Genomic DNA, 20112 nt, shown 5'->3' on the forward strand with positions numbered 1-20112 from the left:
AGATGTCCATGGAATTGTATGTAAATTGGAGGTGGAGAGAGGACGAAAGGAAAAGGAAAAGGGGAAGGGAGGGGAGGGATCACTGCTGCCAGCTGCATTGGGACATTACGCGGAATCAGTGGCGACGACTGCAAATTTGTAGCAGATCAGGATTCAAACCTGGGATCTCCTGCTCACTAGGTAGGTCTGGTAACCACTGTGCCATCCGGGACACAGTGTTACCGCAAGCGCACGGACTACGTCAGCTCACCTCACTTCTAATCCACACTACCATCAAACACCACCTATCCACAGGACATGTCCAAAAGCACACACACACACACACACACACACACACACACACACACACACACGTATAATTTGGTAGGCACAGCTGGGCAATGAATCCACCTTCTTCAGTGCAAATCTACAAATACGTCTGACCTCCCGTGGGAATCTCTGAAGAGCGAATACGGAGGAGACTGACAGGGGCTACAGATAGGTAGCATTCGATGGGGGAGTGGCTCGGCTGTGTGGCGAGCCTAGATAGTCTGTGTAGTTGTGGTAACACTGTGCACTTGCCTAGTAAGCACGAGATTCCTGGTTTGAATCCCGGTCCAGTACACACTTTCACTCATCGCCACTGATTCCGCATAAAGTTCCAACACAGCTGACAGCAGTGATCCCTCCCCTTTCCTTTCTTCCCCCTCCACTTTCAATTTACATATAAATGTAGAACAGCTACAGATTCTGCACGATGTCCGACATGTCTGAAAGGACAGACACCGTACATTCACATAATGTGCGTGGACACTGAAGACGTAGTTCAGGTATTAAGTGCGGAATATCCCGCTGTGTGCACCCTCGGTTGACCTAGGTGCAAACATCGACAAGGGGCAATGGCGAATGTGTGTCTCCACCTTTTGTGGAGACCAACTTACGCTTCGGTGTCGTGTCTCGGCAGTGCCTCGGAAGCCACTGAGCAAAACGCACTGACAATAAGAATGTCAGTGGCAAAAAAACAGAAACATCATTATGAGAACTCATTTGGTAATGTGCAATTCTATATAAGAAGTACACGAATATACGTTGTAATCTGTTACAAGTTATGAAATAACAGAGCTCTGTTCACCCATCTTAACTGGAGCTGTAGATTAAAAAATATCAGGCATAAAATACAGAAGAGTTACCGCAAAGCCGTTTACGACATTTAGTGACTGACAGATCGGAGCTCTTTCGCCACCTGCCCCACTGCAGAAGGTGCACGAGTCACACGTCGGTCTAGTGGCACTGCACAGTAGGTCCACAGAAGTAGCTAACTTCAGGAAGAGTGTCCACAAATTGTTTATAAAATAGAGTTAGCAGACAGGCATTCGGGTGATAGGTCTTACACGGAGTGGAATACATCAATTAAAAACTTTCCACCTGTAGAATGAGATTGACACAAAATGTAAAATGGCCAAGCAGGAATGGCTATTGGACAAATGCAGGGCTGTAGAAACACACACACACACACACACACACACACACACACACACACACACACACAATTACAGATGCTGCCTACAGGAAAGGATGGAAAGCCTAGAAGTGCAAGGAATATACAGGCCTGTGTAAGGGAAACAAATCTGAGAACAATATTATAGATACAGAACATGAAGTAGATTAAGGTCATATGAGATACAATACTGTGAATTTGACAGTGCACTGAAAGTCTTAATGAGGTCCCCTGATGTAGATCACATCCCCTTCCCAGTTATTCCAACTGGTGTATACCCTTGCAGACTTCAGGAAGGTAATAATTCCAATTCCAAGGAAGACAGGTCCTAGCGTGTGTTAATATTGCCAAACCATCTGTATAGTAAATCATCACTGCAAAATATTGACACGATTTGTTTGCAGAAGAATGGGAAAACTGGTAGAAGCCAATGTGAGGGAAAATCAGTTTGGGTTCTAGAGAAATGTAGGAGCACTCAAGGCAATACTGACACTACGACTTATCCTAGAAGACAGGTAAAGGAAAGGCTAACCTGCATTTGTAGACTTAGACAAGGTTTTTGATAATGTTGAATGGAATACACTTTGACAGTTTGAAGGCAGCAGGCCTAAAGAAAAGGCAACAAAGAATATTTACAACTTGTGCAGAAACCAGACTGCAGTTCCAACAGTTGAAGGATGTGAAAGGGGAGCAGTGGTTGAGAAGGGAGTGAGACAGGGTTGTAGCCTGTGCATGATGTTATTCAGTCTACACACTTGCCAAGCTGGAAGGAAACTGACAAGAAATTTGGGAAGGGAATTAAAGTTCAGGAAGAAGAAATAAAAACTTTTAGATTTGTTGACAGCATTGTAACCGTGAAAGAGATGGCAGAGGACTTTAAAGAGCAGCTGAACAGCACAGATAGTGCCTCAACAGAGGTTAACCAGTGGAGATACACAAGCAAAGCACGGGCAATGGAATTTAGTCAAATAACGCCGTGCTGAAGGAATTAGATTAAGAAATGATACACTGGGACAAGAAGATTAGTTTTGAACACCAAATAAAATGCGTACTTGCAATAGCAAGAAAAGTTTTCCTGGAAAAAATAATTTTAAAATTAAATATAAATTCAAGTGTAAATTGACCGCTCTCTAATATCTCTGAGTGTACCTACTCCTCCCTTTGTAGTGCCACGAAACACTCTTTCCTCCTCATTCAGTTGATACCTCGTAATTAATTCCTCAGTCTAGGTATCTGTAAAAACTTCCCAAAATTTGAATTTATATTTGACATTCTTTTCAAAAAATCTTTTCTTGCTAATTTTAGTGCCATCTTCTAATCTGGTTCCGTCACTACCACCTGGTTTCATTCAACTACATTCCATTCTTCATTTTGCTTTTTGTTGACAGTCATATTAATGCACGAACACAATAGGCCAACAAATGATAACTGACTGCTTCACTGCTCGAGGTCTGCTCGGTTTGTGTACGGCTGGCAAATTGGAGGTGACGAAGCAGTTGACCTCGGTTATGGTTTGTACTGCCAGCAGTGACATTAAAAGCATTGGCAGAGGGTTGGCCTTGCGATCACTCTCCTACTGTGGATGCCAGTACAAATGTTAATTGGCTCAGCAGTGATTTGCCATGTGTGTTATCCGATGTGTGGGAAAGTACTGGAGTATGGAATGCAATATGTAGACAGCATTAGAGCTCATAGAACTTTATAATGAACAGAAATGTTTAAGGAATGCTACAAACCATGGATTTGAAAACAAATTGAAAATAGAGACTTGAAGGGAAATAAGGAAGCTGTTACAAATTAATGTGCATGATGTGAAAAAGAAAATGAAATCTTTGTTGGTATCTTTTCGCTGTAAACATATGTAGGATATTCGTGTAAGCTTTAAATTATAGCTGAACAATCTTCAGGTAAAATCTTGCATACAGATTTATTTGATACCTATATTTCAGAGATGTGTACCTTAAGCTGGCATATGAACCCCCAGTAGCTAAATATCTCACAGCGAACATTAATCTCTCCTCTGCGGGTACTTCTCTCCTAAAAGAGGTGCAATCTGTATAAATTTTAGGGCATACACAATTCAAAATCTGTACCATTCATTTGGGAAAAAATTTATGAAAATAGCCCATATTCCAATTCAGCTTTAACATCAGAAAGTCTTGTCCCACCACATTGCTCCTCAATTTTTGAAAGTGAGGTCATCCACCAGTTTTATTTCTTGTTTTTTGATGATCCGTTTCTTGCAGTAAAAGAAATGTCGTACATGCAACAACTGCTGAATCATCCTAATTCCTCAAAATATCAGCTGGTCAAATTGTAATTAAAACTCAACTTTATAGCAATAACAAAAAGGGAGCAATCTCACCAGGTTATTAGAGCCAATTGCGATTCCACACAGCCGAATCCCTCGGCTCCCACACCTCTATTTGGAGGGGACAAGGAGCCAAACACCGAAACATTGGTGACCAACATTCGGCCAAATCCACTGGCTGTCACTTGTCAACCTAGTCAGTACACACCTTTGAAATTTCTTTTCAAGGAACTATTCGTATTGTTCGACTGAGCTTTCAAGTCCTTTGCCACATGACAGAATCACAGTGTTACCAGCAAACCTCACATTTCAATGTACAGATTCACTAATGAGGGAGAAGCTACAACCCTACCTGACACTCTTCTTATTCATTGCATCTCTCACATCATTAAGACCTTTGCAGGTTGGGTTGTTTGGGGGAAGAGACCAAACAGCCAGGTCATCGGTCTCATCGGATTAGGGAAGGATGGGGAAGGAAGTCGGCTGTGCCCTTTCAAAGGAACCATCCCAGCACCGTTAAAACTGCCGTTGCGTTTCAGAGTAAGTGGTAGATTTGCATAACACACCAAGTGTATAACATACATGCTGCAGTTCTCATAAATCATTCACCTATCTCAGATTAATAGTGTTTAAAGCAATAAGGGTTATGCTTGGACTGCCTTCCCACATTGAGACCACTGCATACTGAGAGGGGCACACTGTCAGCAATGGGTACGTGTTCTGGGTCTCCTGCCAACATAATTCTGCTGCGGTATGAATAATTGGTGCATCACAACATGTGAGTGAAATGGCATGGCAACTGAAAAGTTTGGAGATGGTTTAATTATGTGGGACATACAATTCTAGATTGCACCCGGATTCACCATAAGATTCTGGCAATATATGGGCCAACTGCAATATCGCATCCAGAAGTAACAAAACTATATCAATTTGACAGAGGATGCACTGACATAGATGATGCTAAGTGTGAAGTACAGATCTTGCACCATGTGATTTCCACGTTTTTAACAAGCTGAAACTACATCTGGGAAGGAGGGAGATTTTCCAACTACAAGTACATTCACAAAGCAGTTCTCAAATGTGTGTTTGAAAGCAGGAATTTCTTCCATCGAGGAATGGAATGACTGGTGGAGTGTTCCAACTGTTGTTTACATGGACTTGGTGACTGTGTGCTGTATGTCATGTATCTGTGTCACTAAAATTGTGGAGTGCAGCGTTCAATGAGAGTTCTTTGGCTATCCACAGTAATTTGTACAGTATTTTTCAAAGTTCCTCATACAAAACGGAGGGGTACGGACAGTTTCCACTATTAATACTCATTATGCAATTGCCAGCCACTTGTCTCCTACCACTCCTCCTCCAATACATCTTCCCCTATCAGTTGTCACAAGTTGCTTCCCATTTGCTAGCAATATTTTTTTATATCTTCTCTGTTAGCAGATTACGTAGTAAACGACTACCAGTAGTCCTATTACTGTGTCTGCAACTCTATGCTTTCTCTATACAGTGAGTAGCAATCTGTTCAAATGGTTCTGAGCACTATGGGACCTAACATCTGTGGTCATCAGTCCCCAAGAACTTAGAACTACTTAAACCTAACTAACCTAAGGACATCACACACATCCATGCCCGAGGCAGGATTCGAACCTGCGACCGTAGCAGTCGCGCGTTTCCAGACTGCGCGCCTAGAACCGCTAGACCACCGTGGCCGGCTAGCAATCTGTCCTTTCCATATTATTGTTAGGCTGGAAAATGATAGTTTTACTGTAAGTCGGTGAACCCAACATATTTGAATATAAAAAGGCCACGCAAAAGTTACAGGTAGAGCCCCCTCGTATTTTTCGTAATTTATATACGATATACTTAAATACGTGTCTTCAAACTTGTAGTGTTGGCCATTATCTGATAGAAATTTTTTGAATATATTTTGTAGTTTTAGTTTTATAACAAAAAACATGTTAGATATAATATGAACTTAGACATTACCCTAGGCTGAAAGTCAATCTATCACCACAACCTCTCTTTCACATTCATCGGTTTCACCACCTTTGGTGACATCATCTACCAACCAGACCTAGCTCTCAGGCTATGCTATTGATCATTCTGTCACTTTATCCTAGATTTCGGTGGTGGTGTCCACCATCACCCTCTAACCACAGACAGAGTTGACAGACCGGTCCATATATAAAACACGCCATTAAAATGACATAGCATATGACTGGTTCAGAATTTTTAATTTGAGTATGCATCAATCATAGGCAATATTTGCTATGAATTGAACACATTCACTGTGGCTGAAGCTTATAAGCATCAAGAAGAGGTAATATCCTAGTTGCTTGTTCTTAAGCCTGCAGCAAACACGTTAACACATTTGTCTTTATAAATAAAGCTACAAAGTAAATCCTGAAACGCTGCACTGCATAACAGGCGAAATTATTGGTGCATGTATCTTCAACTGTGAACAATGAAATTATGGATGATAGGGTGGGGTTGCACTAAGCCACTCTTACCAGCAAAAACCTGATTTGAAAAGGCTACAATAGGAACCTTACTTCACTGTGCAAGCTTGGTCCTGATCTGTAATGAAAGGGCTCTGAAGATTTGCAAATGTCACTGTTAACAGCATGGAGTCAAAGGATTTATTAAGTCATTATGTAGTTCCCAAGTTTCAGCATACCTAATGGTATATTTTTACAGTTTTACAATTACACCTAATAACTTTTCAAAACAAACAAAAGTAGTAGACAGTAAAAAGAACGATTATTTACACATCAGAAACTGAAATCCAGCATTTTCTTCTTAGCACAATAAACTGGTAGGCTACATATAAAACATGTCTTTCATGTAAAAGGATGGAAAATTAACTTTAATAACGATAACATGGCGCTATGCACACCTTGTATTTCAAATGACAAAATGCTAAGAAGAATTATGTATTTTAAGATGTCGCACGGACTGTCGTGGTTTCAACTACTCCAGCAATTGTTTACTCTTCACCTTCTAGCCATCAGTAACACGATGTAATTACATACAAGGACAAGAAAAAATAATGAAAGGGTGCACTGAATCAATAATATTTAAAAGTTAAGCAGTGTTACTTCGAGAGTGAGTCAGCATACAAACAATCTTTCAGAGTTCCCTAATTTGTACTTTTTCTGAAAACTATTACTTACTCCTGTCATATGTTCAGCGTTCATCCAGTCCTCATCCATCGGACCTGCACGAATACTTTCCACGGGATATTTCATAGTTCCTACAGATGCCATTATTTTGCAGCACGAAAGCTCTTCCTTCAAGTCTTATCACGTTTCTTCAACTCACTCAGACAACAGACAGTCTACCGAAAGGACGCTGTTCAAAGACTTGCCATACGATTAACATACAATTTTCCGGTGTGGCACAGTAAAAAAAAAAAATACATAAGATCAAAATCGGAAGGGTGTAATTCAGTGGTCTACTATATTAACCAAATCTTGATTATGACGCCTTTAATAATTTCGCTTTCGCGAATACGATATCTTAACTTAGTAGGGAAGGTTAACTTAACCTCTTTGGTTGCGCATATCTGTCGATGCCTCGATGGCGTTTCGATGGATATTCTTTGCACTTACCTTGTGTCAAATCAATGGGGAGGAATGCACCTTTACACCAAGTGAGGTTAAGGTAGACAGTGGTTTGTTATGATGCGTGAAGCAGAAGGAGATAGCTTTCTACATACCGAAGAATGTTCCCAAAAGGTAGCCACATAGCTTACTCATTTACATGACAGCGGTCTGGCCGTAAAAATTGTATTGATGGCTTATGGTGTTCAGCAAAAAATTACACGTATTCGACGATTCTTTGCATCATTTATCTAGTACCAGGCAATACACAAAGACCATTCCAATAGCAATGTCCGAAACACTGCTTAATAAATATTGTTACACCAATACGTCCAGATGCAAAACATGAGTGGTAGATAGATTGTCCGGTAAACAAAATATAATGCAGGTCATTTAAAGCTAATTCACTGTCATTAAACTTTGAGAAGACGCACTATATGCAGTTCGTAACCTGTAAGAGATTTCCTTCCAGCATAACATATGAAGACATGCAGATCGAAGAGGTTGACAGTGTTAAATTTCTGGGATTGCAATTCGGTAATACATTCAGTTGGGAAGAGCATACCACAAAATTGCTTAAGCGCCTAAATGTCTGTATTTGCCGTGAGAATGTTGTCAGATGTAGGAGGTATAAATATAAAAAAAAACTTGACTACTTTCATTCTACTATGTCATATGGATCGTATTCTGGTGCAACTCGTCAAACCGAGTAAAAGTTTATAGATTACAAAAGCGTGTGATAAGAATCATTTGTGGTGTAAGTTCAAGAACATCTTGTAGAAACCTGTTCACGGAACTTTGTATTTTAACCACTGTTTTTCAGTATATTTATTCCTTAATGAAATTTGTTGCAAGTAATACATCTCTATTTCCAACCAATAGGTCAATACATAGTATCAATATTAGGAATAAGAACAATCTACATAAAGACCTAAAATCACTTACCTTGGTACAAAAAGGGGTCCAATATTCAGGAACACACATTTTCAGTAAAATGCCAACAACCATTAAAAACTTGGTTTCAGGTAAAGCACGGTTTAAACAGAGTTTGAAAGTCTTTTTGATAGGCAAGTCCTTCTATGCCATTGATGAATATCTTAACAGAAACTGTTAAGCCAGCTTAAGTAAAAAGATGTTAGATTTCAGTTTTGACAACACTTGGTCACAACAGTCAAGCTTAGGTATTTTGTGTATGATAAATTTATTAATAGTGCATAAGTGTTTCATTCTGACAGTGTGTTAATTCTGTAAATACTAGCTGTTCCAGTTTACTGCATTATATTAACTTATTTCAACTATCTCCTGACAAATGATCAGGGTAGTAGGTAATTATTATATTCAAATGTTTTATGTTATACTTTCTGACATGTTCCACACCCACGAGAATCATCTCATTTTTTGGGTCTATGGAACGAAAATGGTATCTAATCTAACTCTGTTGATATGTTGAGTAAATATGTTATTCTATGTGCAAGGGTATGGAAGACCAGATTACGGGTAAACATTGCGGTTTTTGTGTCAGAAAGGTAGTGTGTTTCTCAAATTGTTTAAAATGCTAGAAACAACCCGAACACTAATTTAGTTATCTTTCTACTATTTAATGTAATTGTATACTGGACGTGAAATACCATACCGTATATAAATGTCTACAAATGTCAGAATATTTTTCTTACATGAAAAGAAACATGGCCTGGATTCAACAAGAATGTGACAGCGAATGATTAAACATCTGTCATAGTTCATATACAAAATAAGTAATTTACATTTCAGTCACTCCTCTTTTTCCAGTAATTTTTTTCTTAGAGAAGATAAATGATAGCCCATGCCATTGTGTATCTGCTGCTTTTATGTTCTCTTTTATGCACAGTTATTCGCATTACTAAACCGACAGATCGAAGGTGTCTTCAGATTTTTGGTGTTGCATTGTACTGAGTAATAAAACGTGGAGGTTAGAAAGTCTACATCACTACCAAGTGATATTTGAAAGTGGTGTAGATTGTGGCACATTGTTTTAAATGTTCAGATTTGTAAAATTCAAAAATTACATGACTACACAATCAGTAAGCCAAAACTGAAATTGGGTAACTTGTGCAGAAAACATTTGTAACAGTTTGTAGGGCCATGAAGTGGAAAGATCATGCAGGATGAGTTGCAGGGCTAGGAAGTGGCAGACTTTGGTCTAGGAAAATGCAATTAGTCTGCAAAGGAAATTGCTTACAAAACACTGGTAACTTACCCAGGAATACTGCTGTAGTGGGTGAGACTTGTACCTACAAGGGCTAACAGGGCACATTAAAGCCAGCTTAAATGGATAAAAGTGCAAAAACCTTACAAACTTCAGAGAACCATACTAAATGAGGACTCTGTGAATATAATACAGCTTCTTATTTATGACATCTGCAGGTGTTCGGAAGACAACAGAGACTAATTACAGCATGTCTAGACCTATTAAAGTGCTCACTTTGGAAGTGCACCACACACAAAGGGAATCTATTAAATCCAAATATCTGCCACAGTGGGGTGTAGCCTACTGTGTGTAGAGCATATATGTAGTTCCAGAACTTATTCACATTTACAGCATCTGTGTTTGATTAAGCAACTATAATCAAAAGTTAATTTCACAATTTAGGAGAGTGTATTGATGCAGCGAACTGGTGGCACTCATGAAGGCATGAGCTGTTTTACCTCTTTTGGAAGGACGTAGGAAGTGATTCTTCCAGTACACTACTAGTTACATGTTCCTTATATTATTTTCAAGATTTCCAACAGAGTGATGTGGTTTGAGTCAGTGTACATGCTAGACCATGCTCTCACTTGATCCTGATGCTTCACCCCAGAGCCAGACATTGTTAACATTCAGATGTTGCAGCACCTTTCTCTTGTGGGCAAGCGCTTTCTGCTTCAGACGTTCAACGGCATCTGGGCAGAGGGCACATTCCCAGACATTGACGTGAAGCCACTGTCATACGCATACCTGAGCCCGGTATGGACAAACATCTTTCTTCTAGCTAGTGCCCCATTTCTCTCACCACCTGTGTTTTCAAGGTGATGGGACATATGATTCGTGCCCGGCTGGTATGTTGTCTCAAGTCACGCAATTTACTTTCCACCGCACAGTGGGATTTAGTGTGTGCTGTTCTGCAGTTGACTGTTTTGTCACTTTGTCCACTTGTGTCATGAATGGTTTTCTGTGGAAATCCCAGACTGTCGCCACGTTTTTCAATTTAGAGAAAGCCTACGGGACCTGCCGGCGGACTGGTATTTTCTGTACACTCTAAATGTGGGGCTTCTGTGGCCGCCTGTGCCTTTTCCTTTAGGAATGTTTAAAAGACTGAGTTTTCAAGGTACTTGTCGGACACCTTAAACCAGAAAACCGTGTTCCTCAGGGTTGTGTCTCAAGTGTCATTCTCTTTGCTACTGCCGTGAATCCTATAATGCCCAGTCTTCCACTGGGCATCTCTGGCTCCCTTTTCTTTTACAATTTTGCCATCTGTTGCAGTTTCTACGGACCTGTCTCACTGAGTGGCACCTTCAGCGATGTCTGTCGTCTTTACTCGTGGAGCATAGACCAAGGCTTCTGTTTTTCTTCTGACAAAACTGTTTGTATGAATTTCTGGTGGCACAATTTGTTTCTTCCACCGTCTTTACATGTTGGGCCTGTTACTGTTCTGTTTGTAGAAACAGCGAAATTCCTGGGTCTCGTGCTCGATGGGAAACTTCCTCGGTCCTATCACTTTTCTTACCTGGCAGCCCTCTGTACAGTCCCTTGACGTCCTACGTATCCTCAATGGTACTTCCTGGGGAGCAGATGAAACTGCCCTCCTCCGTTTGTACCGATCCCTCGTCCGTTTGAAACTAGACTGTGGGTGTTTCGTTTACGCATCTGCACGTCCGTCCTCCTTACGCCGTCTCGATATTATCCTCTGTCGTGGCATCCGTTCGGCCACTGGCGCCTCTTACACTAGCTCGATCGAGGGTCCGTATGCAGAAGTTGCCAAACTACCGCTGTCCTAGAGCCGTGACTTTCTCCTCAGCAGATATGCGTGCAGTCTGTCACGCGTGGCCACCCGTCCTGCGCCTTTCCCTTCGATGACTTTGGTTGTCTGTATGCGGCACATTCCTCTTCTGTTCCTCCTGGAGTTCACTTTCGGATCTTGCCCCGGCAGCTTAACTTCGTGCTACCTGCAACTTTCTCAGTGGGTACGGGCCCTTCACCACCTCGGCTTCGTGCGGTGGCCCGTGTTCACCTCGGCCTTCATTCCGTTCTTAAGGTTACTGCACCAACTGTACTGTATCACCCTCAGTTCACGACCTTCTCCCAGAACTTCACGACAGTGCCTCTGTGTAAACTGGTGCCTCTCGGAATGACCGTGGTGTCGGGTGTGACTTTGTCCTTGGCAGCTACATTCTTTGGTATCCGCTTCCGGAACACTGTTGAGTATTTACAGCAGAGCTCTTCACCCTGTATCGGGCCACAGAGTACATCCTTTGACACAGGCTTTTCTCTCTCGGCGCCCTTCAAAGCCACGGTGTGACGTGCACTGTCGATCACTCGGTGCAACGGGTCCTGGAAAGCTATCACTTGTTCACTCTTGATAGTCACCGTGGTGCTTATGGGATCTCGGCTACATCGGTCTGACAGGAAACGAGCCGCCGACACTGCTGCCGAGGTTGCAATTCTCGTACCTCAGCCTGCTGGTTTTCACATTCCCTCCGATGATTTCTGTGTTGCCGTCTGTTAGCAGGTGGTGTCACTTTGGTATCACCACTGGTCCTCCCTTTATGCAAACAAGCTCTGGGTTACTAAGCATCTCCCAGCAGCTCGGACGACTTCCTCTTCACCCTTCTCGCCGTGAGGAGATTGTTTTAACAAGGTTGTATATCACCTAATGTCTTTTTAGCCATCGCCATTCCTTAAGTTGCCCTCGCCCACCACTTTGTACTCATTGCACTCGTCCTTTGATGGTCTGCCATTTCCTGACGGAATGCGATTTTTTTTTAACCAGTTATTTGTTTGCCGTCTGATTATCGGCCATTTTAACGGACAGACACATTGTCTGCCAACCCCGTTTTACTTTTTATCTGTCGTAGCAATATGGTGAATGCTATTTAATTTTTAGTTAATAACCACTATTTTTCTATGGCATATTTTATAGGCCTTTCTCCAAGTCCCTGTTTTTAGCTCTATTCTCTTCCATCGATTGGGTTTAACATGTAGTTGTTTTTAACTCTTCTCTTTGTGTTATACGGTTGTGATGTAGGCGTGTATGACGCTAGTTGTTTTTGCGCCCTAAACTAAAACAAACAGTTTACATGCTGCGTGCAGATTTGTTTGTGAGCGTTGCTACAGCTTTCCAGGTGGAATGTGGGCTTAAATTTAGTAACAACGAGCATATTTATATTGACTGCCAGTCACTTTGTTAGTGATACTCTTAAGTTTGACCTTTTATAACTAAACAGTTGTTAAAAAAAAATCTGTGGGGCAGATGATACCCAGAAGAAATCGTGGGTTAATCAAAGTTCACAATACTGCATTGGCAACTGTGAACAAAACTGTAGTCTTTTGACCTCACACACACACACACACACACACACACACACACACACACACACACACACACACACACACACACACACACACTCTTTCACAAGCACATCATTGTCATAGGACAAACCCGACATGTGGCATGGTAGGCCCATTCACCCAGTTGACCTGAAATTATTTAAGGCTAGATATTTGAAATGTACCTGGTTATCCATAATATCTTTTGGACAATGATCTTTTGTGGATGTATACTGAATGCCTTCTTGTGCATATATTTGGGTATCTTTCTCTTCAAATTGGGAAAAATTTCATTTGTAGGCACACATATTTTGATGAAGCAGTTGAAGAGGTTTCTTCTAGACACTTGTGGGTTTATCTGTTTCTCATAAATTCCATCATAAAGAGATTTTATGTTACTGTCAGTACCTTCTTTTACACAATTTATACTCTTTCTTATTAAGTTACTAATAAGTGGAAATATGCAGATACACAAGAGATTTGATTTTCCAGAGCTGACATTGGAGAACTTAACTGCTCAGGTCACTCAGTAACATAATTCTTCCAGTCCAAGTTTTCATCAGCACGTATACCCAGAGATTTAGAACCTGCTACCCTTTGTGCTGATTGCTGTGGGAGTGCAACATTAATTATTGTCATTACTCTGTTTGATGTACAGAGGTGAATAAACAGTGATTTCTAAGAACTAATGGGGGTTCAGTTTCCAGTGAGACACTTAGTGATTCTTTGCTCGTCCCATCCAGGCGACCATCTCTGCTCTGTACACTATGTGGCAGGTTTTCAATGTGTATTGGGAGTAGATGGGGGTGGAACCAGAGGTGTATGCTTTAAAACTGCCTTTTTGATCCATCCCCCGTCACAGAATTTAGGCATTTGAAATTTTGAGTTGTTTGTGAGTGTCCACTTTGACTTTATCTGTTAATGTCGTGTATGTCGGTTTAAAGTAGCGCACCATCGTGCCCGTACCATCTGCAAATTGCTGTTATCTGTTCTAGTTCAAAGAAAGTCAGTAACAAATATTAAGCAGAGAAGCAGTTCTACTGCAGAAAGTCTGCAGACAACCCCTGTCCCCCCTCAAGATTCTCTCATCCACACATTGTTTCCTGTCAGTTGCGTCAGAGAGAAGTCCCTTATGGGATGTGGAATGGCTACAGTTGTGTGTTAGCATACAGAAACTATACTGACATCAAATTCTGACCAGTATTATTACACCCACCCTGCAAACTACAAAACAAATTAGTAGCATTAGGGGTTACCTGTAGACCCCTGATTCCTTAAAGAATCAAAGTGGAATGTGTAAGACAGGTTCAAAGTTCTGATTACTTTACAAAAGAGTTGATGCATTTTATAGTAGACATTAAACATGCAAGTGAGAAAAAGTTTTTGTCTGAAGTTGCTAAGTGCTGTTAATATCAGACAGTGGATGAGTACAGTCTGAGTAATTTGTCCTCTCTCGAGAGGAAAAGCTAGTTTTTCACAACAAATACCAATGTGCGAGTCGTATCTCCTGAACTGTGTGTCGTACAGTGATACAGTTGTGCAGGCATAGTGTATGGTATTTGTGGATGCTTTCTGCAAAATTTGTTGCAAAAAGTTATTAGTAAAGAAGTAATACATTAATCTTCTCTTCTTTCATCATTTCCCGAAACGGATGTCCGTGAGAAAAAATTTCTTAAACATTTGAAATTATGGGTAAAGTTTGTCCCTGTCAAGTACTGGACGAATCCGGGCTGGGTATTTGCACACTGCGAGTTCCACTACATCAGAGCGTAACACAGTTTCTAACAGTAATACGTGAGTCAGTGTGTTTAATGGTAATATGTACCTCACAGTGTTAAACCTTCCACCTCTTAATGAGTCAATTATGACAGCATTTTGAAACTGTAAATTCATATAATTATGAGGTACTGAAAATAAAACAAAGGGTAACATGCAGCTGAGCTAGTGTGCCACAAACTGGCTCAGCTTCTTACTGGTATCTGTGTGTGAGAACCCCTCGGCCCCTGCGACATGTACCATTAATGCCTCGATTGAATTTTCTGACACTGTATTTCTGTAGGATAAATGCTCATTTCACGTTGACATGCCCCAGAACATTCTGAACTTAAGAAAAATTGTATATTCTCCCAAAAATTAATGTGCATCTGGATTTGACAGTGTTTCCGATGGAGTACGAAAGATACGTTCCCGTAGAATTGCCCCTGTCGTACCTGAAATATGTAATGCGTCACTAACTAGGCAGTTTTCCAGAGAAACTGAAATATGCTGTCATCACACCCCTCTTTAAGAAAGATATCAGTGAGTACCGACCTGTTTCACTGCTTGACATTTCCTAAAATTCTTGAGGAACAGATATATTCTAGAATAGTATCACACCTGAGTGTATTATCTTCAGTAAATCACAGCTTGGGTTTCAGAAGAGTCGGAAGCCATTTACATGTGCACTCACAAAATTCTAAAAGTACAAAATAACAAAATAGTGCATTCAGTACTTTGTGTGACCTACCCGAGGCATTAGACAGTGTGAAACACAATATTCTCCTAGATAAATAGTTTTTATGGTGTTGACCAAAGCTCAATCTTAGGACCACAATTGTTTCTCATATATGTAAAAGATCTTCTGTCTAGTATATGACGAGCAGAACTAGTTCCTTTTGCAGATGGCACCAGAGTTTCTCAGTCCGGGCATGTACACAGTGACAAAAGAAATGGTGAACGATGTTCTCAGAAGTATCAACTCATTTTGTGCAAATCGTCTCGCCCTCAATTTTAAAAAGACATGACATATTCATTTCTGCACCTCTTGGATACTACACCACTTGATAACTAACAAATGATGAGAAAATAATAAGTAGGGTTGTTGTTGTTGTTGTTGTTGTGGTTGTTGTTGTTGTTGTTGTGGTTGTTGTTGTTGTGGTTGTTGTTGTTGTGGTTGTTGTTGTTGTGGTTGTTGTTGTTGTGGTTGTTGTTGTCGTCTTCAGTCCAGAGGCTGATTTGATGCAGCTCTCCAAGCTACTCTATCCTGTGCAAGCTTCATCATCTCCCAGTACCTACTGCAACCTACATCCTTCTGAATCTGCTTAGTTTATTCATCTCTTGGTCTCCCTCTACGATTTTTACCCCCCACACTGCCCTCCGATACTAAATTGGTGATCCCTCTATGTCTCAGAACATGTCCTACCAACTGATCCCTTCTTCTCGTCAAGTTGTGCCACAAACTCCTCTTCTTCCACTTCTATTCAATACCTCCTCATTAGTTATGTGATCTACCCATCTAATCTTCAGCATTCTTCTGTAGCACCACATTTCGAAAGCTTCTATTCTCTTGTCCAAACTATTTATCATCCATGTTTCACTTCCATACATGGCTAAACTCCATACAAATACTTTCAGAAACGACTTCCTGACACTTAAATCTATACTCGATTTTAACAAATTTCACTTCTTGAGAAACGCTTTCCTTGCCATTGCCAGTCTACATTTTGTACCCTCAGTTATTTTGCTCCCCAAATAGCAAAAAAATGGTTCAAATGGCTCTGAGCACTATGGGACTTAACTTGGTAATCAGTATGCAGTAGAGGTAGAAAGATTGCGGAATAGGAGGGGAAAATTGTTGCCCTTCAGGCTGAGTTAGATGAGGCTAGGCGAGAACTGGGCAGGTTAAGAGGGGAGAAGGGTAAACAGGGGTGGGAAGTGGCAACAGGCATAAGGAACGGGCCAAGAAATTCTTCTGACAGCTTTGTTATTAATTGACCTGTTGCCTCAGTCAGAAACTGATGAGCCTCTCACAGAAGTAGATGTAGACAGGGCTCAACAAGCTTTCAGCAGCAGATTGAATAAGAATGTAGGGAAGTCTGCAAAGAGAAAGAAGGTCTTGTTGCTAGGTAGTTGGCATGCTAGGGGTGTGGGCCAACTTCTGCAGGATGAATTAGGGTCAGAATACCAGGTCACAAGCTTTTCAAACCTAGTGCTGGATCGGGGCAGGTTACAGAGGATTTAGGTTCACTATGTAGAGGCTTTACTAAGGAAGATTCCGTGGTTATTGTGGGTGGGCCGGGCAACAGTATTGACAGAGATTCGGGGTACAGCATAGAGTGTGACCTGGCGAAGATTGCATCAACATCGAGTCATACCAGTGTCGGGTTTGTGTCGGTTCTGGATTGCCACGACTGACCTTATTTGAGCTCCTCTGTCCGGAGAGTTAATTTGGAGTTGGAACGGCTACTTGGATCTGGTGCAGGGTCACACATTGGTGTGGTCCCTGTTGATTCACTAGACATGGCCTACACCTCAACAAGAAAGGGGAGGGTAAACTGGCTGGGCTGATAGCAGGAAATTTAAAGGGGGGAGGAACTACATCTCGTAGTGGAAACTCTTTTTTAGTATAAGATCAGTGCCCAGTGGGAAACTCAGCCAGGCAAGTACTAAAGATGTTAAAAAAGTTCAAGATACTCACAAAAGTAAAGTGAAAAATAATGTTAGTATATTTCATCAAAATAGTGGGGGATTGAAGAATAAAATTGATGAGCTTCTGCTTTGTTTAGAAGATATAGAAACTGAGAATGTAATAGATGTACTGTGCATGTCTGAGCATCACATTGTCACTGATATGCAAAAGGTTAGCATTAATGGGTACAAATTAGTTGCACATGTAAGTAGAGATAATATGATGAGAGGAGGAGTTGCCATACATGTCAAAAGCTTCCACAGTGTAAAAAATTTAGAAACTAAAAAATTTTGTGTAGAGCAACATATGGAAGCATGTGCCACTGAACTTAAACTAAATGATGGCACTTTCATAATTGTAACAGTGTATAGGTCCCCCTCAGGGAATTTCCAGCTATTTCTAGAAAACTTGGATGCTTTGTTGTGCTATCTGTCAGACAGGGGGAAGCAAATTATCATTTGTGGGGATTTCAATGTTGATTCCCTGAAAGTGTAATAGGAAGAATGACCTGGTAGTATTACTCAGTTCATTCAATTAGAGCTCCGTCATTGATTTTCCTACTCGGATAACAAAGAACAGCAGTACATTGATAGATAACTTTTTATAGACCAAGATAAGTTTGACATAAATGCGTATCCTGTTGAGAATGGTCTTTCAGACCATGGTGCACAGCTAGTTACAGTACATGACATAGCTCCATGCAGTATATCAAATCAGACTTTCAAAGCAGTGTGTTCAATTAACAATATAAATATTGCAAACTTTAGGGAAAGCCTACATCAGCTAGACTAGGATGAAGTGTATAAGGAACCCGATGCAAACTTGAAACATAACTTATTTCACGATACATTTTTAAGGGTATTTGAAATTTGTTTTCCCAAGAAAATAGTTAAACATAATTCCAAGAAAACATATAAAAAACCTTGACTAGCTAAAGGAATAAGAATAGCTTGCAACCGTAAAAGAGAACTGTATCTAACAGCAAGAGGGAGTACTGACCCCGAAATTGTTCAGTATTATAAAAACAATTGTGCGATACTAAGAAAAGTTATTAAAAAGTCCAGAAGCATGTGTATCATGTCTGAGATCAGTAATTCTGATAATTAAATTAAAGCAATTTTGAATATTATTGAAAGGGAAACAGGGCAACCAAGAGCACAGGAAGACTTTAGTGCCACAAAACTGAATGACAAGTGTACTAACAAACAATCAGAAATTGAAAATATTTTCAATAATCATTTTTTAAATGTTGTGGAGAAAATAGGATCTAGATCTTCACTAGAAGAGGTGAGGCTACTAATAGAAGAGGCCATACCTGTGCAGTTTGAAACAACTGTAATTCCACCAACCTCTTCCTCTGAAATCAGTAAAATAATAAACTCACTGAAAAGTAAAAGCTCTTACAGAATTGATGGCATTTCCAGCAAGGTACTTAAAGCTTGTTCCCCACAGATAAGTAGGATTCTCAGCCACGTATGTAATAGCTCTTTTTTGGAGCATGGTGTTTTCCCCGATAGACTGAAATATGCCATTGTAAAACCATTGCATAAAAAGGGGGATACATCGGATGTCAACAACTACTGCCCAATGTCTCTTCTGACAGCTCTATCAAAAATTTTTGTGAAAGTAATGTATTCAAGAGTAGCCTCCCATTTTTGTAAAAATAAAGTAGTAACAAAATGTCAGTTTGGTTTTCAGAAAGGCTTTTCAACAGAAAATGCTATATACACAGTCACTGATCAAATATTAAATGCTCTGAATAACTGGACATCACCCATTGGTATTTTTTGTGATCTCTCAAAGGCCTTTGATTGTGTAAATCATGGAATTCTTTTAGATAAGCTAAATCATTATGGTTTGAGTGGGGCATTGCACAAATGGTTTAATTCATACTTAAATGGAAGAATGCAGAAAGTTGAAACCCACAGGGTTTGGTCTTAGGTCCTTTACTGTTCTTGATATACATTAATGACTTACCATTCCACATTGATGAATATGCAAAGTTAGTTATTTTTGCGGATGATACAAGTATAGTAATAACATCGAAAAACCAAGAACTAAGTGATGTATTTGTAAATGATGATTTTCACAAAATTATTAAGTGGTTCTCAGCAAACGGACACTCTTTAAATTTTGATAAAACACAGTATATACAGTTCCGTACAGTAAATGGCACATTTCCAGTAATAAATACAGACTTTGAACAGAAGTCTGTAACTAAGGTAGAATTTTCAAAATTTTTAGGTGTGTCCATTGATGAGAGGTTAAAGTGGAAGCAACACATTGATGGTCTACTGAAACGTCCGAGTTCAGCTACGTATGCTATTAGGGTTATTGCAAATTTTGGTGATAAGAATCTCAGTAAATTAGCTTACTATGCCTACTTTCATTCACTGCTTTCGTATGGCATTATATTCTGGGGTAATTCATCATTGAGTAGAAAAGTATTCATTGCTGAAAAACGTGTAATCAGAATAATTTCTGGAGCCCACCCACGGTCATCCTGCAGACATCTAGTTAAGGATCTAGGGACCCTCACAGTAACCTCACAGTATATATATTCACTTATGAAATTTGTTGTTAATAATCCAGCTCAGTTCAAAAGTAACAGCAGTGTGCATGGCTATAACACCAGGAGAAAAGATGATCTTCGCTATGCAGGGTTAAATCTGACTTTGGCACAGAAAGGGGTAAATTATGCTGCCACAAAAG

General features: G+C 40.3%; 1 protein-coding gene across 1 annotated transcript in view; it reads right to left on the bottom strand.

Annotated features, from left to right (window-relative positions):
- The window catches only part of LOC124720073 (proteasome subunit beta type-6), a 43236-nt gene extending 36100 nt beyond the window's left edge, over positions 1–7136 (bottom strand). Inside the window, exon 1 of the mRNA XM_047245341.1 lies at positions 6962–7136. Coding sequence (XP_047101297.1) covers positions 6962–7054 — 93 coding nt within the window. The 5' untranslated portion in view covers positions 7055–7136. The remainder of the gene's footprint in view (positions 1–6961) is intronic.
- Positions 7137–20112: the final 12976 nt, after the last annotated feature.

Source organism: Schistocerca piceifrons, chromosome 11 (assembly GCF_021461385.2).
Source record: "Schistocerca piceifrons isolate TAMUIC-IGC-003096 chromosome 11, iqSchPice1.1, whole genome shotgun sequence".
Taxonomy (NCBI): domain Eukaryota; kingdom Metazoa; phylum Arthropoda; class Insecta; order Orthoptera; family Acrididae; genus Schistocerca; species Schistocerca piceifrons.